We start from the raw sequence: 27,501 nt of genomic DNA, 5'->3' as shown, positions 1-27,501 counted from the left end.
GATGGAAGAAGCTCCAGGGGCTATGCCTCTTCCTGGGGAGAGGGGGCATGCTTTTCATGGATACCGGGCGGGGACTTCTCCTTCCTGCCAGCCCACCTTGGCTACTGTGTGGTTTGGAAAGGGGAGCAACATGTACTGCAGAACTAGGGTGCTACCGCTGATCTTTACCAGTCCACACAACTTCCAGCAGCGGCACTTCAGCGTTCTTCTGATCCGCGCTGGAGTGGCCAGGTGGGCTACCTGGTTGTCATGGCTCTGCATACAGGTCAGCTATCCACCATCCTGACAGCTTGTCTTCTGTCTCCTTGGACTGCCTACCAATACACAGTGCACAGTGGCTTCCTCATGGGCAGGGGTCTGGGGCTAACAGACAGAGGAGACCCAATGCATAAAATGCAAATCTATTCAAATGAGCTCAATTGCCTACATGGTTTCTCCAGGTACAGAATTTGGAAAATTGCCCCCAGCTCTACTGTTGGCGTGTCCCAAATTCATGCTAGAAACTTTACCAAGAAAAAAAACTTTTAAAAGTTCTCCCCAGCCCCACCGTGTGATTATTATATCTTCTTGCACCCTTCTTATGTAATGCGCTCTGAACATCACTTTGAGTGGGCAGATGATATTAATAAAATTATTATTCAACTTTGCAGGGTGGGAGGAGTGTTGTGTTTTGTGCTCCCAACACTTGCGATTTCTTTTTAAACTTTGAAATTAGAACTGAAGCCCTCCCTGCCTCCACCAGCCCCCTCTCTTACTCATATCAAACAGGTCTTTTGTGGGGCTCTCGTCAAGCACTCGAAGCCCCCCGGCATCGGCCTCACAGTTCTCCAGATTCTGTGTATTCACATACATGTGCTCTTCATAGTCTCGGGTGCACAGCGGCTTCCCATCTGCCTGCACGTAACCGTCGCAGCTTTGGCCTGGAAGACACAGTCATACTCAAGTTACGCAATTCACCCGACTCCAAAGGACATCTCTACAGCACAGAATACACTGGAAGAACTAGAGGATAGCATGGCCTAGTGGGACTGTGGAAATATGATTTGAATCCTCCCTGGGCCACAAAGCTCACCTTTGCTATCTTTCAGTGTAACCTGCCTCAAAAGGCTGTTGTAAGGATAAAAATGACAATAGACCTTAAAATCGCACACTAAAATCCAATTTAGGTTCAAAGTTTATATGTGTTGTTTATCTGAAAACATATATCTCAAATGTTATAAGATTTTTGTTCTCTGATTGCCCTTATAACACATAGTTCTGTGATTTTTTTTATTTCTCTAAATTTTCATCTTTTCTGTTTTAAAATAAAATAAATAAAAATTATATTAAAAAACAAAAAAATATAATAATTAATAATTATAATAATTTAAAAAAATAAAATGCAAGTTAGCAACCAACCTGAAACTCTAAAAATAAAGAAATGGCAAAACATCAGCCCAAAATGGCTAATACATAAACAGAGAGTTCCCAATAAAGCAAGTCAGTTCCATTCGTCACAAAATCCTTGAGGGGGGAAGTTTTTTCATAGATTGCTGGGCTGAATGGAATTGCCCCGTAGATTTGGAGAATAGAAAAATTGCCCCCATGTGTGCTACTTGGATCTCTTTGGGCGGGGAGTCATAATTATCACCCACCACCACCATTACAAAACACTTTCAGAGTTCCAAGCGCACACATTAACTTGTTATCCTTACAACAGTCCTGAAAGATAGGCCACCGTTATTATCCCCACATGCTAATGGAATAAATAGCGTGAGCTGGGAAACCTCAAGTTAGCCGTCATCAGGCATGCTTTTTGTTTTTTCCCCCACCTACCCACATAAGAAACATTATCATTACCGTGCGAATCAGCATCCCAGTGCAAATTTGAATGACTGCTGTGGTCTCTTCTGGCAGGGGATCCAACCTGTAGAAAAGAAGAAGGGTAGGACAGAAGCCAGCACCTGTTCTGAAACAGGCTTGCACAACCCAGAGAGCTGTCAATCACGATGAGTATCTTCTGTTTGGAGATTAACAACCCCTGACTCTGAGGAAGCCCAGTGGTCTGAATATTCATTCACACACAAAGTTTTCAAGAGATATTGGTGGGAGGGTGTGGGTGTGGGTGTGTTTTTCTGGCACTGCAAGCTTTGTCTTGTAACCTGACCAAATGAAGCTTTAATTCATTAGTTGGTGGAGATATTGGGATACAACAAATGTATAGATGATATTCTTTCCTTCTCACAGTCAGACACCCCCAAGGCTAGCTCTGCAGACTTCCATATCTGAGCTTTGCAGATCAGACCATTCTCAGAGCTCTAATAATACTAACAACAATGACGACGATGACAGTGTGCTTATATATCACCCTTCTGGGCAGATTAGTGCCACACTCAGAGAGGTGAACAAAGTATTGTTATCCCCACAATACAGATGGGGAGCTGTGCTGGGAGGAGTGGCTCGCCCAAGGCCACCTGCTGAGCTCATGGCAGGAGTGGGTGTTGAACCAGCAGTGTGCTGATTCGCAACCCAACTGCTTAACCACTATGCTACAGCAGCCAGGTAGAGCTAGGTTCCCATTGAGCTTATAGCAAGGTAGGCCATTTTGGTCCATCTAGCTCAGAATCATCTATTGTGGTTGTCAAGGCCTTTCTCCATTACCCGCCTCCTGCGATTATTGGATTCATCAGGGGTTGAGCCTGCTACTTAGCAAGCCTGTGCGCTACCACTGAGCCAGATGTCCTCTTGGTGCCTCCAGGGTTTGGGATCTGCATGGGCTACAGGCAGCATGGACTGCTCCCCAGCTCTTGTTCCCCTCCCTACTCCCACACGGACCTCATTCTCAGAAACCCAATCCTCCTGTGAGGTAGGCTGAGAGTGTGTGGATCACACACCAAGATCACCAGGCAAGAGTAGGGCTTTGACCCTGGGCCCTCCCAGACCCTACACTGCCACTCTGATCACTACACAGTTACACAGTGCTATCCTCTGCTAAATTACCCTTGAACCAATGGGCTGGGGCTATCCTTACTATTCAGGATTGCACTATGTGTTTAGTTACATTTAATTGATTTGAAAACTTTTTTTAAAACGTATCTCTCTTCAATGAATGACCTTTTCTTCAAAAGAGGATAAATGCAGATAAATGAATGGAACAGACAGGTTATACAGGCAATCAGTCATCTGCAATTCTTTTGTGAGTTGCCAGCCCTGGAGAAATTTTGCCTGCTACAGATAACTGCCTGTGGCTGCCCACAGGCTCCCCTGGTGCAGGCTGAAGCAGAAGGGAGCCAAGAGCCCTGGATCTTGCCAGAGCAGTCAGCTTCTGCTTTTTACCGAAGATTTCCTAGAATGGGTGGACAGCCAGTGGCTGGTCTCAAAACTGGATTTCCCAGGACAGTCCTTTGTGCAGGCAGGTGCAGTGCCCCTACGCCTGCTCTGGCCCTTCCATTCAAATGGGCTCTGGGAACTGAGGCCCAGCACTTACATCCTAGTGCCCACAGTCCATTGGAAGCAGGACCAAGAGATGCAGCGAGAGGGGGATTAAGCCCCCACACATCTCCTCCTGACCTAGGGTTGCCAGCTCCAAGTTGGGAAATTCCTGGAGATCTTGGGGAGGTGAAACCTGGAGAAAGTGGGGTTTGGGGAGGGAAAGGACCTTGGCATGGCATAATTCCATAGAGTCCACCCCCCCAAAGTAGCCATTTTCTCCAGGTGAACTGATCTCTGTGGCCTGGAGATCAGTTGTAATTCCAGGAGATCTCCAGCCACTACCTGGAGGCTGGCAACCCTATCCTGACCCCATGTGGCCCCGGGAAGACACTGTTGGTCCCACCAGTAGCTAGCTACAGATATACTAGTGGGCTACACTAGTGAGGCAAATTGTGGCTCCTAGAGCAATTTCAGGTTAGCAAAATGGCATCTCTTCCTATGTGCCACAGTCCCCGTCCAAATCAGGCTTCTGCACATCCCAGAATTAAGGTCCAAACAGGAACTCTCAGACCACATCTGGTTGAAAGGACCAGGACAGAGGACACCAGGACATTATCACAGGTGTCTTGGCTGTAAGGAAATGCACTGAATGCCGATTCTTCCACTTCCTTCCTCGCCTCCATCTTGCTCTGCTGCCTCCCCTATGTTAAATTGAAGAGGGTAAATTCCTTGGGGCAGAGGCCTACCTTCTTGGACTCTGCAAAATGCCATTCTCTGAGACCACCCTACATACAAAATCATCATCTCAGAAGAGGCATTTATCTTGCTTTTAAAAAAAAATGTGGCCGTCTGTATGTCACACTAGGATTAAGGAGGCCTGGATTCAAACCCCAACACAGCCGTGATGTTCACAGGTGACCTTGGGCCATCTCTCAGCCTAGCCTTCCTCACAGAGTTGTTGTGAGGAGGAAACAGGAGAGAGGAGAACTACGCATGCTGCGCTGAACTTGGAGGAAGGACGGGATAAAAATGAAGCAGATAGACTTTCAGAAGAGCCTGTAACAAAACAGTTGAAAACATTTTTGAAATCTGTGACCCAGATCATCTGAGGATGCTGTTTTGATTAACAAAAGCTTGTTTAAATCCAATAAATCATAGAATAGAATAGAATAGAATAGAATAGAATAGAATAGAATAGAATAGAATAGAATAGAATCATAGAATCATAGAGTTGGAAGGGGCCATACAGACCATCTAGTCCAACCCCTTGCCCAGTGCAGGATCAGCCTAAAGCATCTCTGACAAGTATTCATCCAGCCTCTTCTTGAAAACTGCCAGTGAGGGGGAGCTCACCACCTCCCTAGGCAGCTGATTCCACTTTTGAACTACTCTGACCATGAAAAAGTTTTTCCTAATATCCAGTCGGTACCTTTGTGCATGTAGTTTTAGCCCATTGCTTCGCGTCCTACCCTCTGCTGCCAACTGGAACAGCTCCCTGCCCTCCTCCAAATGACAGCCTTTCAAATATTTAAAGAGAGCAATCATGTCCCCCCTCAACCTCCTCTTCTCCAAACTAAACATTCCCAAGGCCCTCAGCCTTTCCTCGTAGGGCTCAGTCTCCAGACCCCTGATCATCCTCGTCGCTCTCCTCTGCACCCTCTCGATTTTGTCCACATCCTTTTTGAAGTGAGGCCTCCAGAACTGCACACAATACTCCAGGTGTGGCCTGACCAAGGCAGTATATATGACCTCCTGCGATTTCGATGCTATGGCCCCTTTGATACAACCCAGGATTGAATTAGCCTTTTTTGCCACCGCATCACACTGACTGCTCATATTCAGTTTACAGTCCACTCTTACCCCAAGATCCCTTTCACATATACTACTGCCCAGAAGTGTATCCCCCATCCAGAAAAGTACTTGGACAAGACACTGCAGTCCTACAGGGCACTTTCATTTTCACCTGGTTGAAGTGACTGGTGCACAAAAGCTGCGTGGGCGCGTGGCAGAGAGATGTGCCGTGCCAGAGGCGCGAGTCCACCAGGCCCCCAAGGGGTGGCTCCTTTCCTGGGATGCTGTTATAGTAATCATGCTCTGAGGTCTCTTCATCTTCACCCCAGGTAGAATCGTCTGTCCCCATTGCTCTGGCCGAAAAGGTAAACGAAGAGAATGTTGCTGACATTTTAGCAGAGGTTGTGCTGTACACAAAGGGCTGCATCCAGATGGCAACAACTCACCATAGAGGCATTCTCAGCAGCAACAGAGTTTTCTGAGCACTTCCTTGCCAGCTGCCATTTCTACTCCCCTGCACCACCTCTATAGTGATACGGCACTGACCAACACTTTTGAAAAAGCCTTCTAGAGCACAACAGAGAAAACAGCAGCCACTGGGGCGGATACAAGGAAAATAGCACATATGTGGTCAGAAGTACTTTCCAAAAACGGGCACTTTCCCACCCATGTGGCATGAAGGCACATTTTGGCAAGGATCTTCAGAGAAAGATTGGAGGACAAAGGGTTTGGGAAAGGTCAGAGCAAAGCAGAGGAAAACCTGGAAAATCAGTGATTGGAAGATGACAGTGTGGAAGCGCCCCCCAAAAGGGGTGTGCGTTCAGATATTCCTAAACCAAAATTATATCTGAAATTTGCTGATTGGTGTCACCTTGGAAATTTCCAAGATGAAGCAAAACACTTACAAAATTCCAGGAGTAATGAAAATTTATCTCTTGGAATTTAGGGAGGGTTTCTGGGTTTGCAAACGCAGCCAGAGCAGAGTGGTGAGGGAAGAAGTAGCATGCCACAGCAGAGCTTTGGTCTATCAGCCCTTTGAGCTCTTTTAACCTTTAAATGCCCACTGCACAGTGGGTGTTTAAAGGTTAGAGGGGTTTAAAGAGCTGGTGTCCTGCAGCCCAGCTTGCTCACGCTCCCTCCTCCCTCGCTGCTACTGTTGCCTTGGTGAGAGACTTTTGCACTTTTAAAAATAATGTTTTGTGTTTTTTTTTTAAAGGACATGATTTTCAGGAACCTCAAAACTGTGCCCAACACAGAATACAAGAATATTATCATGCCCCCTTCCCGAAAATTTCAGCATAATGAAAACCACACCCTTTAAAAAAAACCTCTGAAATGAAATTAAAACAATTTTTTTGAAGTGTATGCTTCTACCAAAAGGCGCTGCCAAGCAAAGGTTTCAGCAACTCTTAGCCACCTTCAGACTTACCTGCATGCCTACTTTTTCACTCAACCACACCCCACCTCTAAGTATTGCTTTGGAAACCTAAAAAATACTGAGGCTGAGAAAATAATGGAGTAAAAATATGCAGTTTGCAACCATGGCAGGATTTTAGATTGCCTGGGGATGGAATTGAAAACACCACCTAACAGGAGAAGAGGTATCTACTGCTCTGAAAAGTTCTCTTGTGCCACTGCTACCTACCTCTCCTGTGGCACCATGGTCTTGGGGGGGTTATGGAGATACTGTTTGAAGCGGAGCTCGAAGGCCTGCCCCACGGTATTGATTATACTTTGTGCCAGCCCATCACAACATTCCAAGATGTGGCATGCTTCAGGTTAAGGAGTGAGACAGACAGAGAGAATGAGGAGGGAAGGAAGAAAAGTGTTAACCTCACCAGATACAATGTCCCAGCCCAGAAAGGTTGATGTGTCCATGAAAAGGGGCAGCAGCATATCTCTGTCCTTTGATGGATTGCAGAAAAGGGTGTTGCCTTGGAGGCACTGTCAGTGAAAAATCTGTACCAAAGAAGATGCACATGCCCCCCCACCCCAAAAGGGACCTGCTGGATCACATCTAATGTTGCCAAGAGGCCCATGGAGCTCTGCCCCGGGACTTCCCCCTGCTCAGCAAAGGGTGTGTGCAGAGCGAAGAGCGGAGAATCAGGTGTTGTACATAATAATAATAACAGTGTGCTTATATACCATTCTGCTAGACATTTTCATGCATGCATTTAAAATAAATATGCATTTAAAATATTTTTAAAGCCCACTTTTCTCTCCAAAGGGGGGACTCAAAGCAATTCATGGCAAAAAAATTTAAAAAACAAATGAAGTAAGAGAAGCCAGGTGGAAAAGAGAATTATTGTCAAAGTCCATTAGCCACTTTCAAAAGCCCCCCTAAAAAGTCAGTGCCTTCGTGGCCTTTAGATGAGGCCTGTCCCACCGTGTGGGAACAGGGTAGGTGCCTCCTTAAAATCCCTACCACTTAAAGTGCCTCATCCTGGTAATGGCATTTCTGACATGCTGGAATAGAAAGGAGACACTGAGAGCTAAAACACACGAGACAAATTACATGAGGACACTCAAGTGAAGAGGGACGCAATGTTAGCTGGGAAGCCGAATTCTAAAAGACATATTGGAAGGCTTTTCCCATTTCCCCTCTCTTCAGAGCCAGCGAAGATTGCTCCTCAGAGGGTTTGTTTACTTCATCTTCGCCTCCCCAAAGGCTCTGTTAGTTTCACTTCCTCTACTGGGAGGCAAAGATGAAGTAAACAAACCCTCTGAGGAGCAATCTTCGCTGGCTCTGAAGAGAGGGGAAATGGGAAAAGCCTTCCAATATGTCTTTTAGAATTCGGCTTCCCAGCTAACATTGCATCCCCCTTCACTTGAGTGTCCTCGTGTAATTCGTCTCGTGTTTTAGCTCTGATAGTACAATTGTTCTTCACAGGTTCACAGAGCGGGTGATGGCCCTTTTGGGTTCCAGTCTGAGCATCTCTCGCTCGCTCGCTCTCACGCATGCGTGTGTGTGCGCGCACGCGCGCACACACACACACAAATTTCTGCTAGGAGGGAATTGGGTTTAATTGGGTCACAGAGTGTTCTTATAGCTGGACCATTTTTTTATCAGTGGACTAGGTTAAAAGGTAAAGGTCATTACTGACCCATGGGGGGACATCACATCATGACTTTTTCTTGGCAGACTTTGTTACGGGGTGGTTTACTGACCTCGGAAGGATGGAAGATTGCCATTAAAGGTATTTGAATTGAATTGAAGGTTGAGTCAACCTTGAGCTGGCTACCTGAACCCAGCTTCCGCCAGGATCAAACTCAGGTCAGGAGCAGAGCTTGGGCTGCAGTACTGCAGCTTACTACTCTGCGCCATCAGTGGACTGTTTGGTAGTTTTAGCGTCTCTGTTGCTTACTTTGCTGGCTTTTGGAAGGCTGCCTTGAGCAATCACAGATGGTAGGAAAGGCAAGATGTCAATGTTTTAAATTAAATAAATAAAAATAGCCTTGGACTGTTTTGATTATATATGCAAAAAAATTCAGCACCATTTCTGTTTTTACAAACACAGCTGTTGATAGACCAATTCTCCATGAACACGTCTACATCCTTCACGCAGCAACAATTATTTTTTAAAAACAGATGGGCAGGCGCAATGGGGTGGTGCTCACCTCGTTGGTTGATAGGATCCTTTGCAACATATGCCACATAGTCAGTTGTGTCCTGAGTAAAGAAGAAAGGAGAGGATTGTTGTTGGGAAATGTCATTTTGAATGAGCAAGACCGATGGTTGGAAAGCCAGTGAGTGAGACCCCTTGTGTCTCTAGCAGGAGTGTTTGCAAGTTTTGACTGATCTTACTGAGATAGTTCTTAAAAGTTGCAATGGTTGTGGAACCAAAGTTTCTTGGGGATGGAAATAAGAGTGATAAAATGGGTGGGGGGTCACAAGAAGAAACTGCCATGCATTGTGGAACACACATGCAAAACGCAGTCATAGTGTAAAGGTAGGAAAAGGTAAAGGTGCAAGCACCAAGTCATTACTGACCCAAGTCATTACATCACGAAGTCATTTTATCAACCCCGAAAGGCTGAAAGGCTGAGTGAACCTTGAGCCGGCTACCTGAACCCAGCTTCTGCCAGGATCGAACTCAGGTCATGAGCAGAGCTTGGGCTGCTTTGCAGCTTATCACTCTGTGCCACGGGGCTCCCTAGTCATAGCGCAACCTGATGCAAAGACCTTTCAGCAGCTGTGCAGAAAAGAGGATTTAATTTTGACAGGTGTCACTTGTCTTGCGGGGGCTGAGAAAAGCTGTACCTGCTGAAAATCCATCTTCTACACTAATTCCCTCTAGCCTGTTGCTGCCAAAACAACAAAGAATCTTGTGTTCACTTTAAAGACTTTCTGTGACAACGTTTCTGGGCCAGAACCTCACCATTCAGTAGATGAAATGTTAATTAATTAATAACTGTCTTCCAAGGGCAAAAACAAGAGGGAGGGTTCTTAGAAAATGAAGCTGGGAAAAGAGGCGCAGATTACAAATACATACCAGACCCTGCCGAAACAGCCAACCACCCTAGCAGCACAGCTGCATGCCGTGTCGAGGGTCACCAGCCTCCAGGTAGGGGAGGGCTGGAGATCTCCTGGAATTACAACTCATCTCCAGGCCACAGAGATCAGTTTCCCCAGAGAAAATGGCAGCTCCAGAGGGTGGATTGCATGACATCACGTTTCTGCTGAGCTCCCCAAACCCCACCCTCCCCAAGCTCTACCAGATCTCCAGGAATTTCACAACCTGGAGGTGGCAAACATAACAGATGAAGAACAGGCAAAATTGCATGTGACCCTGTAAGGAGGTGTAGGAAGCAGATGGAGGGTCATTTTGCTTGATGAAATAGCCACTCCCATTCCCTATTAGGCCCAAACTTACCCCTGCAAAATAGCATTCCAGACTTCAACTTGTAGAAGTACCCATTTAACTAACTACTCTGATACTGACATGCTTTTCCTGAAGGGACAGAAAGTGCATTCTGGGAAACCGTCCAGAAAAAGGTCTTTCTGTGGCAATTTGCCACTGCTTGGCTGTATTGAAACAGCTCCCCGGAGGATGCCAACCAAAGCCCAATTCTGTCAGCTTCCAGAATGCCCTACACTGTGGTGACTGCCAAATTCACCCTAGCCAATTTTGTAGCTACCCTGTCCAGAAATATACCCAAAGCTCTTTGCACAGCTCCCGTGCTATGGAGTGCTAATAGGGTTTTGAACCTTCAGGTGGGTTGGGGTTGCCAACAGGTTGGGGAATTCCTAGAGATTTGGGGGTGGGGCCTTGGGACGGGGATGGGGCAACCCTCCCGGTGGGAAGGAGGACCCAGTGCTTACCTTCCTGGTGGTCCAGGACACTCCCTTTGTACGCGCGCAGCCCTGCACCAACACGATGACGTCAGTTCCGGGAACTGACATCGTCACACAAGGCTGGGAGCAGGTGTGCGCTTCACAGCAGGAGCCCTCTCAGGGCAGCACGATGACATCGATGACATCATTGTCATTGCGCCCAGGAGGCCCATTCCCTGCCTTTCCCCCTGCTGGCCAGGTAATTGGTGGGGGGTGACAGGTAGGAGAGGGGAATCCCCTGCCCCCACCAGGGGAATGGGGTCCCCACCTGGGGAGGTCAGGGTTCAGGGCAGAGGGGCCTCAGTGGAATATAATTCCATACAGTCCACCCTTCAAAGCTGCCATTTTCTCCACCAGATGTAATTTCAGGAGATCCCCAGGTCCCACCTGGAGGTTGTCAACCCCAAAGTGGTCTATGGTATATCATAGAGTCTAGGAGAAACACAAGTCCCAGAGTGACATCACGTTGCCACTGAGTTCCCCCTCCCCTCCCCCTCCCCTGTCCTTCCCAGGCACCACTCCCAAATCTCCAGGAACTTTCCAAGCTGGAATGGGCACCCTAAGCCCTGTTGTGAACCAGGACGAGGTCGGTTATACTCTCCTTGGGCTTATCACTGGGGGTTGCCAACTCCGGTTGGGAAATTCCTGGGGGTTTGGGGGTGAAGCCTAGGGGTGTGGGGTTTGGGGAGGGATCTCATCAGGGATGTGATGCCATAGAGTCCACCCTTCAAAGCAGCCATTTTCTCCAGGAGTACTAATCTCTGTACTCAGGGAAGCCGTTGCAACTCTGGGAGGTCTCTAGGCACCACCTGAAGACTGGCCACCCTACTCCTGTCCAAGAGCCTTCCAGGCAACCAGACTAGAGCATCTTCCCTCCATGGTGGGAGCTATGCCTCTCCCTCCTTTGCAGGCCCAGGCAGTCTTGCACGCCTTTCAGAAGCACCTTCCAGCCTGCCACTGTTCTCTATACAAGGCAGAATATCTTAGGCACTGTTTCCAGGTGCTGATATCAGGACATGACCCTTCACCAGTGAAGCACCACTTCTTGCCTTTCAGGAGCTGGACCCTGGGCAGGAGCTGGAGCCCAGGCATTTTGGGTGCAGAGCTCCACGGGTGCAGAGCTCCAAGCAGACATCTATTTATCTAAGACAAACTTAAAAAAAAAAAAAGCAGCAGCTCTGAGTGTGTGGGGAATAGCCTCGCCCCTTGTTTTTTGGCCTTACCATTTCCTGTAGTCTGCCAAGTAGGGTAGGCCTGGGGATTTCTTCCGTTCTGGCAAATAAAGATTGCAGGCACACACATTAGCACACCCGCCTTGGGCCTGATGGGGTGGGGTGCACCCAAGAGTGCTGAAAGAACTTTCTAGAGAACTTGCAGAACCCCTGTCCATCATCTTCAAGGCCTCCTGGAGGACTGGGGATGTGCCACAAGATTGGAGAAGAGCAAATGTTATCCCAATCTTTAAGAAAGGGAAGGAGGATGACCCGGGAAACTACAGGCCGGTCAGTCTGACTTCTGTTGCTGGGAAGATATTAGAACAGATTTTAAAGGGATCAATCTGTAAGCATCTGAAGGACCGCTCAGTGATCCGGGGAAGTCAGCATGGTTTTGTTCCTAACAGATCCTGCCAGACCAACCTGGTTTCCTTCTTTGATCGAGTGACCAGCTTACTGGATCGGGGGAACTCTGTTGACGTGGTTGTCTGAGACACTGAGAGATCTCTGTCTTTTGGTGCTACACCTCTGAAGATGCCAGCCACAGCTGCTGGCGAAACGTCAGGAACTACAATGCCAAGACAACGGCAATACAGCCCGGAAAACCCACAACAACCATCGTTCTCCGGCCGTGAAAGCTTTCGACAATACATCTGTTGACGTGATTTATCTGGATTTCAGTAAAGCTTTTGATAAGGTCCCCCATGACATTCTGATGGGCAAACTGGAAGACTGTGGAGTAGACTATAGGACAGTTCGGTGGATAGGGAACTGGTTGGAGGACCACACGCAAAGAGTGGTGGTCAACGGCGTTTCATCAGATTGGAGGGAGGTGTCCAGTGGGGTGCCGCAGGGCTCGGTTTTGGGCCCGGTACTTTTCAATATTTTTATCAATGATCTGGATGAAGGAGTGGAAGGGCTGCTCATTAAATTTGCTGATGATACCAAATTGGGAGGGGTAGCAAACACCCAAGAAGATAGAATTAAAATTCAACAAGACCTGAATACTCTGGAGAAGTGGGCAGCTGTGAATAGGATGCAATTCAACAAAGACAAGTGCACAGTATTACGTCTGGGCCACAAAAATGAGAAGCACAAATACTGGATGGGGGATACACTTCTGGGCAGTAGTATATGTGAAAGGGATCTTGGGGTAAGAGTGGACTGTAAACTGAATATGAGCAGTCAGTGTGATGTGGTGGCAAAAAAGGCCAATTCACTCCTGGGTTGTATCAAAGGGGCCATAGCATCGAAATCGCAGGAGGTCATAGCCCCTCTCTATACTGCCTTGGTCAGGCCACACCTGGAGTATTGTGTGCAGTTCTGGAGGCCTCACTTCAAAAAGGATGTGGACAAAATCGAGAGGGTGCAGAGGAGAGCGACGAGGATGATCAGGGGTCTGGAGACTGAGCCCTACAAGGAAAGGCTGAGGGCCTTGGGAATGTTTAGTTTGGAGAAGAGGAGGTTGAGGGGGGACATGATTGCTCTCTTTAAATATTCGAAAGGCTGTCATTTGGAGGAGGGCAGGGAGCTGTTCCAGTTGGCAGCAGAGGGTAGGACGCGAAGCAATGGGCTAAAACTACATGCACAAAGGTACCGACTGGATATTAGGAAAAACTTTTTCACGGTCAGAGTAGTTCAAAAGTGGAATCAGCTGCCTAGGGAGGTGGTGAGCTCCCCCTCACTGGCGGTTTTCAAGAAGAGGCTGGATGAATACTTGTCAGAGATGCTTTAGGCTGATCCTGCACTGGGCAGGGGGTTGGACTAGATGGTCTGTATGGCCCTTTCCAACTCTATGATTCTATGATTCTATGATCCACATTTTTAATGCCTGCCATTCCTCGGCTTCCTCCTGTCTTCTCCAACTTGTCCTGTTGGCCAGAGCTCAGCGACTCCGTCCTGTGTTCCTTCTCCAGAAATCCAGGCAGCCCCCTGTCTGTCCCTCTTTCTCCCAGGAAGTCTCGGAGAAGACATTGGCTGTTTCCCCACATCTTAAAACTAGCGCCCGGATGCAGGCAGTGATTCATCACCGCCTGCATCCAGGTGACATCAGAAATCGCGTGAAGAAGCCACCAGCATTCTGTAAGTGGTGCGCTAGTTTTAAGACATGGGGAAACAGCCATCGTCTAGTCCAGTTTCAACCTGGGTTCAAGCCTGGTTTTGGAACAGAAATGGCCTTGATCACCTTTGGTGAGAAAGTGACAGGGAAGAAGTAAAGAGTCCAGTAGCACTCTTTACTGGACTCTTCACTGTTTTGCAACTACAGACTAACACAGCTAGCTCCTCTGGATCTATGACAGGGAAGTGCATCCCTTTTTATTCTCCTCGAACTCTCAGTAGCTGTCAATACCGTTGACCGTGGCCTCTTCCTGGATTGACTGGGTGCGCCAGGAGTAAGGGGAACTGCACGTCAGTGGTTCTGTTCTTACTTGAGCAACTGAGTCCAGAAGGTGGTTCTGGAGGATTGCTGCTCGGTCCCATGGCATTTATGGTATGGGGTCCCACAGGCTTCCATCTTACGCCCCATGCTATTTAACGTCTACATGAAACCACAGGGAGGGGTCAACCGGTGATTTAGAAAGAGGTTCCACCCAAATGCAGATGATATTTGTCATGGACGCTGACTGTTAATAGTATAGATTCCTGAACTAAGCAGGCATGAGGATTTCTTCAAATACGTTTTTGCTTCTTGCTGTTCCAGCCATGTTCTCACTGTTCTAACCTTGAGAAAGATAGTTTATAAATAAATGGCCTTATGCCCAGACTAAATCTTAGAATGACCAAAACACAGTTTGAAACAATGCCTCGCAGTGCTCAGAGGAATGTCATGCATCATGCTTTCAGAGAAAACAAATTAGGTGGCTTCAGTAGAGTCATGTCAGGTTCATGTACTTGGACTCTTATAAGGTAGAAAAAACCCCGAAGCTCTCGGATCTGGTTTACAATGAGACTATCTGATATTTTCTGAAAACAGTTTGGTGAAAATCTTAGAAATTGTATTTTATCATTTAAATTTAAGATAGGATAAGAGATCACATATATGCATTTCTAATTTAATTGACATATGCTAGTTTTTTGTGTCTTTGTGATTATGTTACATTTATTAATTTCAAGAGTGTTTAGATTTCTTTTAAATAAAATCTTAAAAGATGACATTGAGGGATCTTTTTGGCTGGGATACAAGGTTTTTACTTGACACTTGGAATAAATAAACTTGCAACCTCTCTTTGGTCAAAGGACTGATTACCTCTAGAGATTGGTTATCAGCCCTGTGGTTAAATGGTTAATGTGTTGATTTGGAACAAAGACTCTTAGTTTCCACATATCTGTTTTAAAATAACTGCTTTACCCACAGGCAGGATAATACTCTATAACAACACCCAACTTTATTTTTCCTTTATCAGCTAAGACAGATGGGTCTGTGGAAGTCTTGAATAGGTGCCTGGAAAAGGAAATGGAATGGGTGAGGGCTAGTAAACTGAAGCTCAATCCAGACAAGACTAGGTGCTGTTGATCAATGGAGAAGCTGCTTAGGGACTGTGGATCTAGCATGGGTCTTGGAGGGGGCTACAGGAGTAAGGGGAACTTGAAGGAGCAGGTTCATAGCTTAGGGATATTACTGGATCCTAGTCTATGGCTCAAGGATCAGATCTTTCCTGTGGCATGTAGCACCTTTTATCAGCTCCCGTTGGTTTGCTACAACCATTCCTCAAAAACTGTGATCTGGCCACAGTGATCCAACTGGTTCAAAAAGCAGCATCAAGGCTACTGTCTGGGGCTGGTTCCTGGGATCATATCACCCCCGTGCTGAAAGATCTGCATTGGTTACCCATCTGTTTCCAAGCACAATTCAAAGTGTGCCTGGAATTCAAATTACCTTTAAGGCCCTAAATGGCTTGAAGTCAGGGTACATGAAGGACCATCTCCTCCCATCCCATCCAGCCCTGCCAGTTAAGATGTGCCTCTCAAGCCCTACTCTCCATGCCCCAGCCTTCAGAGGTGAAGCAGATGGTGACTAGAGACGGGCCTTTCTTTGTGCTGGCACCTGGTTTCTGGAATGCCCTCCCCCTTGAGGCTTGCTTTGGCACATATTTTACTTTCCTTTAGGTGCCAGGACAAAATGCATCTTTCTACTCAGGCTTTTATTTTTCACACTACTGAGGCAGGCATCCCGAGAATGTTGCTACCTTAGACAATTATGGGTTATTTGCCCCAAGTTCGATGCTGTTGGGAAATGCCTCCCCCGCATTCATACACTTATCAGGGTTTCCCTGCCTTCTCTCCCATCCTTCTGAAATCTGCTTTGTTGCAAAGTTTTGGGGGAGATTTCTGGAAAGCCTGAATGGCTGCAGCTTGGTTGGGAAGTTCAGATTTTTCAAGTCCTGCCCACACTGCAGCCATTTTCCATTTACATGCAGTGGTCATCCCCCTTCTGTTGCCAGCATGGGGCTGTTTAAAAAATCTGTACTTGAGTATTGATGTATCGTTTTAATGAAAATCTTATAACAGTGTGCTTATATGCCACCTAGTCAATTTGTCAATTAATGCCTAGTCAATTTGTTGAACAAAGTCAGTGTTTATTATGATCCCCACAATACAACTGGGGAGCTGGGGCAGAGAGGAGTGGCTTACCCTGCAGATCACATGGCAGTAGCGGGACTTGAACCAGCAGAGTGCTGATTTGCAACCCAACCACTTAACCACTATGCTACAGCAACTCTCTTGAGTATCAGGTTCTCTGAATTCACAACTTTTGTTGTTGTTTTTTTAAAGTAAGACTCTGGCCCCTTCCAACTCTATGATTCTGGCTCTTTCATTGTGGTGATATAAGAGGAAAGGCAAACGGCTCTTTTTTAAGAAAATGAAGACTTTGAATTCAGAGAATGTGACACAGAGATTGATTGAATTTCTGGTTTTGTTTTGTTTGTTTTTTAAAGGAAAGGCTCTGGGGGTGCAGGGGAGGGAACAGCCACTGGCAAGGGAATTGGGGCAGAAAAACTATGGGGAAATTACAGGGAAACCTGCCAAGGGGAAGCCCCCTTGGCTTTGTCTGTATTGGCAGCTACAGCAGCAGCAGGGAAACTTTAAAAGCCAGTCCCTGTATGGAAAGCACCTTAGTTTAGTTTGCCAGCTTGCTGTTGCTTTTTCTGGTTTATGCTTTTTCTGTTAGGATTTTTTTCCTCTTCGAAGATCTGTATTGATTATAAAATTGAGCACCACCGTGAGCCCCTGCTTAGCTGGAAAGGTGGTCAAAATGCTAAAATAAGAACTGTTTTTAAAACCCTGGAATTGGACTACCCTTGAATTTCATTACCAGTCACCATCCACCACCCCACCCCCAGCCTGGAACCGCTGCCCTTACCGTATCACCCCCTGAAGCAAAGGAGATGGACTGCATGTGGTGATTCGCGATGATCTGTGATGGAAACAGACAAACAGAGGTGGGAGGGGGATGGATTGGAAGAGCTTCGTGATTAAAAGGTCAGCCGGAGGGTTCTGCAATCACTCAGCAAGCGGATCAATACAGCGGGGGGGGGGGGCTTCAATTGATCACTGAGGCCTTTGGGGAAGTGGCTTTCCCTGGGAACACTCCTGGCTTGGGCTGCTCGGCCATGTAGAGGGTTGGGGCAAGCAGGGTTCCAAGCAAGGCACTCTGAGCATTTCAGGGCAGCCTAGCTTTCCAGAGGATGCTCAGGTCACCTGGTCATGCTCGCATAAAGGCGTGATAAAATATCAGCATGGGGGTTAAAACTACACCTTTAGAAATGAAATTTGCACTCTGCACATGTCCCAAAGCACTACTTTCACCCCGTAAACTGGATTTAGGATTTAGTATAATTTAAATAAGGGATGGTGCAGATTTTGCTAGAAATGCATCCAGGACGCCTTTTGCGATAAGACGTGGCCAGCCGCTGCTCCACTGAGCTGGGGTCCAGGCCTGGAGGAGATGGTGTGTGCAGTCAGAAGATTCATTCACACAAACACTGACCCAAAGCATTACAGGAGAGAACAGACATTCTAGCAGGATTGGATCTCACCGTGACAGGTCTCTGAGCTCAGGCTGAGTTTCAAGTGTCTCCTTCCCATGGCTTTGATCCCTAAATCCTTCTTTCTGTTTTACTTCAGGCAAAATGAATCTGTGATTCTGCACCATTTTCTGCACTGAATTTTTCTGCAAAATGTACCCATTTTCCAGCTTGGTTTGTGCATCAATGAGTCAGTGTTACCCATATATATTGTACATGACATTACATATATTAGACATCTGAATGTAACTTGCATGCAAAAACCATACAACGTGCACAGTCAATGCAAATGAATTGTCAGAACAGTAAGAAGTTGAGAACAGAAACCGCTGATGAAAACATAAAGGAATGTTCTAAAGGGTATTTGCTCATGCATATTTGAAGGATATTTTTTTTTTTAAATCCCCCAGCCCGTGAGGAAAAAGGAAGTCACAGCAGTACATTTCGGGAGGGTGCAGCTCACCTGATGGGTCGTGGGGATCATGAGATTCAGTCCATCAATGGAAATATTCACAGCTATGCTAATGCCAGCAAAGTGGAGGTTGCTTTTGCCAAGAATGGAGAAGAGGGCCTTGTTGGGAGCCTGGCGAGAGAATGGGGATGGGGGGCAGAGGGGTCAGGCCAGCCATCTCTTGAAAATCCCCACATAACTGTGCAAAAAGCAGCTATTAAAAATTATTTCATTGTTGATACATTTGTCTCAGTTATTACTGTTTTCATTTCGATAGATTCCAGTAGAAAAACACATCTGGCTTTTTGGTTTCCTGTGGACTGGGATGACGTCCCTCACCCGTGGGAACCTGCCTGCCAAATTTTCCAACTAATTCAAATTCAAATTGTGCACAAGGGAGCTCTAATTGTCACCATGTACCCTTCTGTGGAAATTGCCCAGTCCCAAATTTGCTTTGTGCAATTGTCTCTGGGTCAGGGGTTGGAGGTAGAAAGACCAGGCTCACCTTCTTCTTCCATGTCCCCTTAACCCCTGGAACTGCCTCATAGAGCCTGTTGATGGCTTCCCTGCAATAAAAGCATAATTTTACAACTGTAATCAAAAGAAAGGAGATGTTCTTTGATTGTAGACACTCTCAGAGCCCGACCAGGTGAAATGCTAGAGCATCAGTAAGCAGCTCTGAGAGTCTCTTTACACAAGACATCTGACACGTGTAGAATACATGTCAGGAGAGGCAGTGGTAGCCAGGAAGAGTAGTTTAAAAAGACAGAGCCTGCAGCAGGGCAAAGACATTGCTATACACTGGAGCTGAGTGAAGGGGCTGTGAAATGCCAAAAGGGAAACTTCAGCCCATTAGAAGCTCTCCAGGTCCAAGCCCAGCTCTGGAAGGCAGCTCCAGCCCATTTCCATTCCTCACTGCCCTCTGGTTGCCGTCCCACACAGTTTTAGACTGGAGAGGTGAAACTGACAGAGCCTTCTGGGAGGCAAAGATGAAATTAACAAATCCTCTGAGGAGCAATCGCCATCAGCTCTGTATTTTTAAACTACACTTTAATAACAACAACAACAACAACAACTGCGCTTATATACCGCTCTTCTAGACAGATTAATGCCTCAACCAGAGTGGTGAACAAGTTAGTGTTATCATTATCCCCACAATACAGCTGGGGAGCTGGGGCTGAGAGGAGTGGCTCACCCAAGGCCACCTACTGAGCTCATGGCAGTAGTGGGACTTGAACCAGTAGAGTGCCGATTCACAGCCGAACCACTTAACCACTGTGCTACAGCAGCTCTCATCTTGTGTAGGGTTGAGGGTTGTTTGGAGTTAGGAAAAATGGTGGTGAGGAGTTAAGCCTAACTTCTCGCAAGCTGCACCCCATATCTACCCCATATCCCTGATGCCCCCCCTCCAAGACTGTTCTTCAACAATAAAAGGACTCTGGGCACCTGAGCACAGTTTCTGGCATTGCTGACCCCAGGGGTTTAGGAAGCAAGTAATGGATCAGTTGATTTCCAAAGCTGGCCGTACCACCACAAAACAGAGGATTCAGACCTTTTTTTTCTTGTTAGAGGCCCAAATGCTAGAAGCCCCTGATTGGAAATGGGGACAGAGACCCAGGCATGATTTACGTGGCAAGGACAAGATGTATCTCTCCACAGCCATGGATTTGGGGCCTTTGACTGGGGCTTAGCTTCCATAGTCACGCCAGTCTGACTGGAGAGGTCCAAGGGGCCTGCCTCTCCCTTAAGCTGCATAACTTCACAGCTGCATTTGACTCCAATGTTATTGGGGTCAGCGGGTGGAGGGGCAGAGAAGCCCATGAATTATGCATTGCTTTCCAGGCCCCATGGGGAGAGGCCTCTCCTCTCCAGTTACTCAAGATTGATCTGAATCGTGCTTTGGCAAGGAAGGCCTGCCCCACTGCCGGGGCTTCTATCGCTTTTCGCTTTGCCAGATGAGCCACTGCAGGGAAGCACGTCTCTTCTCAAGTGCTCTTAGCATCACTGCCTTTGCCTTTTCCACGGGGCCCAATGAGCCATTTGGTGGAGTCTCAGGAGGGCCAATGGCTGCCAAAGAGCCACAGAGAGGGGGGCCTGGCTGAGAGCCAGTCAAGAAAGGCAGGAAGGGGGCTGAGCCCTCTTCTACCCCACTTTCCCCCAGCAACTTCCTCCCCATGGCTGCTTTTCTCTGAGAAACTTGCACCTACACCTCTGCTTGGGCGAGGTGGGAAAAGCAGAGGCTCCCACACAGCCCCCCTCTGCTATGAACCCCACTCTCTTCCCACTCTCTTCTTGCAAAGCTTCAGATTGCTTGATCCATTACATTGTTACTGAACCCAAAATTGGTCATCAATTGCCAGTATCTGTGTCTGAAGCAAAATAACTCAGTTTACATGAACGTTTCAGGCACCATTGGGAAAAAAAATCTTCATTTTTTTGGGACATCCCTTGCAAAGAAACATAATCTATTCATTTCGATGGCTGTTCTTGCTGTCATTCTCTACCTATGTCCCTTGTATTCAGTGACATCATAATGCAGCCAAATCTTAACAGTATTTTGATCTCAAGCTATTCACATTGTGATATTTTGTTGGTTGGGATCATCCACAAACATTGCCATTGTCCTCATTTTGGCAAACCTGATTGGCTAGCACCCTGACAGAGTCCAAGTCATTGTGAAATGCCTGACTGGCAGGTTCTCCCGTGTCACGAATGCAAGAAGCAGGTTCTTCAGTCTCCTTTGTTCTCACTCCTTCAGAGGCTGGGATCACACAGCCACTGAAGAATGAAAAAAGGTGCATATTCATTCACCCTGAACAGGCCACACTTTGTGGCTGCTCTCAGGCCGCAGTCATATTGTTTATTGCTCTAGAAGGGAATTCTGGGAAACCAGAAAGGAAGGGGCAAGAAAACAAGAGATCAGCAAGTAAGTCCTTACTTGGTGACTTGCGTCCGAGTGTTGAAATCCAAAGACCTCATTGAGCGTAGGATTTCAATGCATCCCATATACTGGAAGAGGAGGGGAGGAAAAAACAGACATTAACTTGGGTGAACTGACCAAGCTATACCTTCAGTGCTGCTTACTGCCTCTCATGCTCCGAGTCCTTCCAAAGAACCCCTGCCTGAAGTGTACACCCATACATGCCCGCGCGCATGCGCGCGCAGAATCACAGGGTGGTAACAAAACAGCCGTCTCACCAATTCCTCAAAGGACCTGGCAACCCTCCTCTGGCTCACACTTTAGGAAGCTCAAGGCAGACAGAAAGTTCCTGCTTCATTTTCTGTGGGAGCATTTTCACATAGATTGGAGTTTTTTCTTTTTAAAAACCTGACTGCTGCTGTTCAAGTATTTACATTTTATACATGGGTTTTTAATTGCATTTTTATGATCCTGTCAAACATTTTGAAAACCCAGCTGGGCTGCAAAGCAGGATATAAGTCTGTACAATTAATACATAAATAGGCCGTGAGGGTCAGGATTGGGTGCCTGGAGGGAAGGAGGCAGGCAGGCAACTAAGCAGAGAGGCAAGCAAAGAGGCCAGGCGGTCAGATTGGCCAGCACTCAAGCAAGGCATCGATCAGACCGAAAGCACAGCCCAACTTGATAGGACCATACTGGGATACTGACCGGCGGCGGCCACTTCTCCTTCCTAGAAGGCCAAAGATGAAACTCAAATGCAGCCCCATCCAGAACCATGTTATCTATGTTAATCCTACCTGGCATTTTAAGCAGGCCTTAAGAGAATGCCGTGAACAACACCCCCCCCCCTTTTTTTTAACATCCAGAAGAATACTGGAGAATGTATTGTCGAAGGCTTTCACGGCCGGAGAACGATGGTTGTTGTGGGTTTTCCGGGCTGTATTGCCGTGGTACAGCCTGGAAAACCCACAACAACCATCAATACTGGAGAACTTGAAAGTTTGCACATTATTTTGTACTATTTTAGTTGGTCTTAATTAATGAAAATGTATTACTTTTGCTCTGAAGAATTGGCTCATAAAGTCACCTGATTCCTGCTGGGCTGGGAGCGGCTTTGCCTCCCTCTGACCATTTGCAATGGCAGCACTGAGGAGGCTGCATGTTGAAACCGTAGTTTCTTGTGTTTTCTGAATGCAGCCTAAGACATAAGCTAGAATCCTCTCCTCAACATGCTATGGGCGGGGTGGGTAATGTGGGAGAGTTTAAATAGTGATACCCCCCCACACACACACACACAATGCTTTCAATTGAAGCAGGATGTTACCATGAAGACAATATCTTGTGGTTTGTCTGAATGTGTGGGTTGGCACTGAAACCTTGCCTCCAGAGAATGTGGGTGGCATCAGGGCTGTTGGTCTGGGGCTGACAATAGTCCACTTCCTTGGAAAATTCCTTGGAAAAGTCTTTGAGCCTTTACCAGCTTGTTATTTTAAGTTTAGAGAATCCAGGCCTGGGGGGGGGGCAGTCTCCCATCCTAAGCAAATCTAAGGAGGGGGGGCTCACTGAAGGCAGGATGTCATTTCCTGCAGAGGTCCATGGGATTTGTAGTTTCCTCTGACTCCTAGCCCAATTCATTGGATTCAAAGGCACAGAAAACGACACTGCTTGCAAATGATGTTTCTGAGCATGTGCAAGCATAAGGAGACCAACTGCCAAGTAGCAAAGGGACTGCCTTCATTTGCCAAACAATTAAAGAAACTGATTTCCATCAGAAGGGGGAGGAATACAGTCTCACTTTCCCATTGCAATCCAAACATACCATTTTGATTTGGTAGCTGCCTGGAGCATACTAATGGAAAGCTGGGATACAGCTGTGACTTGACAAACGGAAGATGAGGCCTAGAAGGTTTCTCCAAGACCTTCATTGATACCATCTCTGCCCTCCACCCTTCCCAATCCCCGCTGAGCTAGTCTAGCTACCTATCCATACAATTTCCTCTCACTCTTCCTGCACGGAGCTCAGGGAAGCATGCATGATTCTCTACCCACCCCCATTTGCTTCCCTAACAACCCTGGGAGGTAGGCTACATTAGAGCATGTGACAGGCCCAAGGCCACACAGTAAATTTCAGGTCTCCCTGGCTCAGTGTGGCCACAGGGAAATTTGCAGCAGGGCCTTCTCATAGGGATGTTATCAAAATAATTCTGGTGCTTCTGTAGCAAAACAAGGGTTGTACAAGACGGCCCACCTGGCAAGCCCTGACATTCCTCCAAGCTCTCCTCCCCCTCATTCTGGCTCCATATTATCCTCTCCCCCCTCTGCTCAGTTCTTCCTAGTGGTGACAGCTGCAACTGTATTGGAAACCATTTTGAGTTTCCATGGCAACCCAAAATGCTACCTGAAATCCAGGACTGTTTGGGGATACATTGAACATTTTTCAGGGGGTTGTTTTTTATTCTCCAAATTATTTTTAGAAAGGATACTTTCCCACAAACCTGGAGATCTTCTAGGGTTTGCGCAATGGCTGACCCTATTGTGCAGATTTTTCTATCTATACCGGTGCAAACTTGGCATTTAGGTATGTTTATCTGTTACAGTTGTGGTTCTCAACTCTCCCAGGATGTGAATTCTGTCTAAAATTATCTCTCTTTGACTATGCTAGTTCCCAGACCTATGTGCAGATAGTGGCCAGCCTCTGGGAAGGGGCGGGGGAATGTTAGCCTGTGAACTATATATGCTTATGAAATGTGACTGTGCTTCATTCCTGACAATTGTCCTTTGTAAGATCATGATACTAGAATTTTCCAATAAAGCTTTTCTAAACCAGGGGAGTCTTTTGGGAAGATTCTTGGCAGATCCTTACAGAAAGGTTGCAAGGATCGTTCCTGGGAAGCGCCTGGCCTAGTTCTTCAGCACCATGGACAGCGTTTAGCAAAGACCCAGAAATATTTTCCCCTTCTCCCAATTAACCCACCCAGGCATGCACACAGACACAAACACACCAAGAGTTGGGGTTGCTGTTGTTGTGGAATAGTCTCCCAGGACAATACCTTTGCATGCATTTTGGCCTAATACTGCCGGATTCTCATGCACAATTATTTGGGAGCAACATTGTGGAGCCCAAGTTCTGAGTAAGCCAGCAAAGGATCTCACTGCATCTCCATGTACTGCCAGCATCCATACACACAAACATGCACTGGGTCCATATATGCATAAGCAACCTGCTTACAAGAGAACGATCATAAAGCTGGTTTCTCTGGCCACCACCATGTGATGTTTTTTGCCAGCTCTCTCGTTCAGCCTACAGAGGGCTGGAACACTGTTCTGCCTTTCCCTTGAATCCCACTAAACGAGAAAATGATTTGTAATCTGTGTGGGTCAGGGCCAGAGGAGGGAAGGAGAGCGATGCACCCAAGGTTTACTGTCCTAGTTTATCTGTCAGCATAAATGAGCCCTAAATTAATTAAGAACTGGGGATGATCTAAGCATCACCAGCCTATAACTCACTTAAGAAGGCTGTGCTCCAGAAGGGGAAATAAGTCTTCCATTCTCAAAGCATTCTTTCTTTCAGACAGTTAAACCTCATCTTTGATTCCCCCCCCAACTCAAGTGCCCTCCACCCCCACTCCTCCTGGGAGGTGGCTCCACCTCACCATCAACATTGCTGCAGCCTGGTCATTCATACAGAGGGGACGGCAGGTGAGTAAGCAAGAAGCCATCAGTGGTGAGAAAGAGAAGCAGCAGCAGATGCAGCCAATTCTGGCAGAGGGCAGGTGACTAACCACAATGGCTCAAAGCATTGCTGCTCATTGCTGAAAGTGACCAACAGTGGCAGGGAGGAACAGCCACAAAGAGCCCCGGGAGATGTCAGTGCCTTTGGGATCTGCCCAAGGAAGCTCACGCTGGTCCTGACGATCACTTAGCTTTAAATGAAAGTAATCAAGAATCCTGGGTCCTGCTCAGGGCCAGGTCTGCCTTTTCCTCAACTTCCTGCAGCCTCTGATTTGACAGCCTCAACCCCTCTGAGGCTGCAGCTCACGCAGGGCCCTCACATCTGAACCACTGGCTGAAACTCGTCCTCTCTATCAATCCTGTCATCACAAACTGTGAGCTTGTGCCAGTGATGCAGAAAACCTGGGATGTTAAATCAGTTTAGCATAGCAGCTCCAAGAAGGTGCTGCAGCCCAGGAAAGACATCTCATCTCAGGGAGGAACTTGCTGGATCCAGGGTTATGTCACTCACCTACAACACAAGGGATAATAATGCTGGCCTAGCTAGCAGGGCTATTATTTATTTTATTTTATTTATAATCAGCTTTCCCCGCAAGCAGGCTCAGAGCAGATGACAATGTAATCAATATATATGTAATAAAATATACAATAAAGCAATAATATTATCATATAAATATATATTATAAAAACATTTTAGGGCAGCACACAATGCATCCCGCATCTCAGTTCTCAAATATTTTCAGGATCCATGGGGCAGGATAGCCAAAAGCTAACTATTACAGGGTCAGGGCACACACACACTAGCAGGAGGCCAGTTGGGATGATCCGCGAGCCTCAACCACCATAAGCCTGGCAGAACATCTCCGTCTTGTAATGATTGACTGTGATAATACATCATCATAATAACAACAACAATAATAACAACATTCGATTTATATACCACCCTTCAGGACAATTTAACACCCACTCAGAGCAGTTTACAAAGTATGTCACTATTACCCCCACAACAAAACACCCTGTGAGGTGGGTGGGGCTGAGAGAGTTCTGAGAGAGCTGTGACTGACCCAAGGTCACCCAGCTGGCTTCAAGTGGAGGAGTGGGGAATCAAACCCGGCTCTCCAGATTAGAGTCCTGCACTCTTACCACTACACCAAACTGGCTTTCCACTTTGAACACTGAATGTACCATACAAATATGAATTACTATTGTTATTCTGAAGCCTATTTATAGCTTCCCAGCCACCCCCACTCTCCAGGCATTGATAATGACAATTTGCACGCTGCCCTTCCAGTTTAGAAGCTAAAAGCAGTTCCAGCAAAAGGCCAAAGCATTCAGGAAAATCCCAGTAGACAGGCAGCAGTTCACACCCTAACAATATGTTCTAGGAGACAGCCTACTTGGGAGCTTGCCCTTCTAGCCTCAGAGCCCTGAGTCTCATCTAAACATGTGACGGATGGGTGTAGTGACTCAGTGATCAAGAAACACTTGAAGTTCAGGAATTTGTGAAATAACAGTAATGAAATTGCTTCCTAGCATATATAGATTGTGTTTCCCTTATCACTAAACAACCAAATTACACAACTCAAACAGATGGACAGGGCTTCTGGCTAAATATACTCTACAGCCAGGGAGACACCAGCCCGAAACCCTTTCCAGACACAAATTAAATGCCCAAACATTTCCATCTTCTAAGCAGATGGACAGGGTCAAGTTTGCGTGCCTGTACTCCCTTGGGGGCCTGTGGGGACTGCAGGAAGGACCAAGACCTCAACCTTGAGTTCAGACATGCTGAGTGGGGTCAACAGCAGCCTATGTCATTTTATACAAAAGAACGAGAGAGTCCACTCACCCGGACAATATAGGAGACTCCAGGGCCCAAAACTTTTTCGTCTGGATGCAGCCAGCCTTGCACGGGTTTGCTGATGAAACTCCCTTTACGGCTCCACTCCTCTCCAGCCACTTTGGCCCCCTCGGCCTGAGGTGCCTTCCTCCCGCCCCTGGCCCCTCCTCTCAGCCTGTTCATTACCTGCAAGCTGCAGGGCGCAGCACAGACTGGCTCACAGGCACTGAGGACAGCAGCCAGGCCTGAAGATGAGGGCGATGCCAAACCGGTCCCGGCTTCTCCTGGGTTCCCCGTTTTGGCTGAGGCTGAGAGCTCTTTGCTGGCGCTCGAAGGGCTGCGGCTGAGAAAGCCCGATGGACTGGAGAATTTCCATTGGGGCATTTTAGGGATCAGCATGCAGAAAGTGGTCACTGCCTCCTGCTCCTCACCCAGTGGAGGAGGGCAAGGGTGGGCCAGGGAGGTGGCAGGGGGTGGAGGGGACGGGGTGGCCGCGGCGACCTTGCTGCTCATGGCTGACTTCTTGGAGGACGTCAGTGAGTCGTTCCAAAAACGGTCATACTTGGGTTCTGTTAGCATACCCAGCCGCTGCTTGTCTGGCTAAGTGGTTTTAGAGTGCTTGAGCTGTTCCCGTGTGCTGGGCTCTGGTTCGCCTATTGCTGCCACCCCACCCCCACATGCAGCCACAACCTCCAGCAACCACCCCCCCCCCTTGGGATGATCACTTCACATTATGATGTAATGGTGTTATGGCTTTGCCTCTGGCCCACTGCGGCAGCAA

General features: G+C 47.2%; 1 protein-coding gene across 1 annotated transcript in view; it reads right to left on the bottom strand.

Annotated features, from left to right (window-relative positions):
• The window catches only part of SHC2 (SHC adaptor protein 2), a 29,536-nt gene extending 2,402 nt beyond the window's left edge, over window positions 1-27,134 (bottom strand). The window contains exons 1-10 of the mRNA XM_054979640.1: window positions 26,730-27,134; window positions 21,167-21,237; window positions 18,734-18,794; window positions 18,241-18,360; window positions 17,114-17,167; window positions 8,821-8,872; window positions 6,848-6,974; window positions 5,375-5,555; window positions 1,840-1,906; window positions 756-920 (exon numbers count right to left, since the gene is read on the bottom strand). Coding sequence (XP_054835615.1) covers window positions 756-920; window positions 1,840-1,906; window positions 5,375-5,555; window positions 6,848-6,974; window positions 8,821-8,872; window positions 17,114-17,167; window positions 18,241-18,360; window positions 18,734-18,794; window positions 21,167-21,237; window positions 26,730-27,119 — 1,288 coding nt within the window. The 5' untranslated portion in view covers window positions 27,120-27,134. The remainder of the gene's footprint in view (window positions 1-755; window positions 921-1,839; window positions 1,907-5,374; window positions 5,556-6,847; window positions 6,975-8,820; window positions 8,873-17,113; window positions 17,168-18,240; window positions 18,361-18,733; window positions 18,795-21,166; window positions 21,238-26,729) is intronic.
• Between the last annotated feature and the right edge of the window lie 367 nt (window positions 27,135-27,501).

Source organism: Eublepharis macularius, chromosome 5 (assembly GCF_028583425.1).
Source record: "Eublepharis macularius isolate TG4126 chromosome 5, MPM_Emac_v1.0, whole genome shotgun sequence".
In the NCBI taxonomy this organism is placed as follows: domain Eukaryota; kingdom Metazoa; phylum Chordata; class Lepidosauria; order Squamata; family Eublepharidae; genus Eublepharis; species Eublepharis macularius.
The sequence above is the reverse complement of the archived record's forward strand: the minus strand, read 5'-3'. Positions and strand labels throughout refer to the sequence as shown.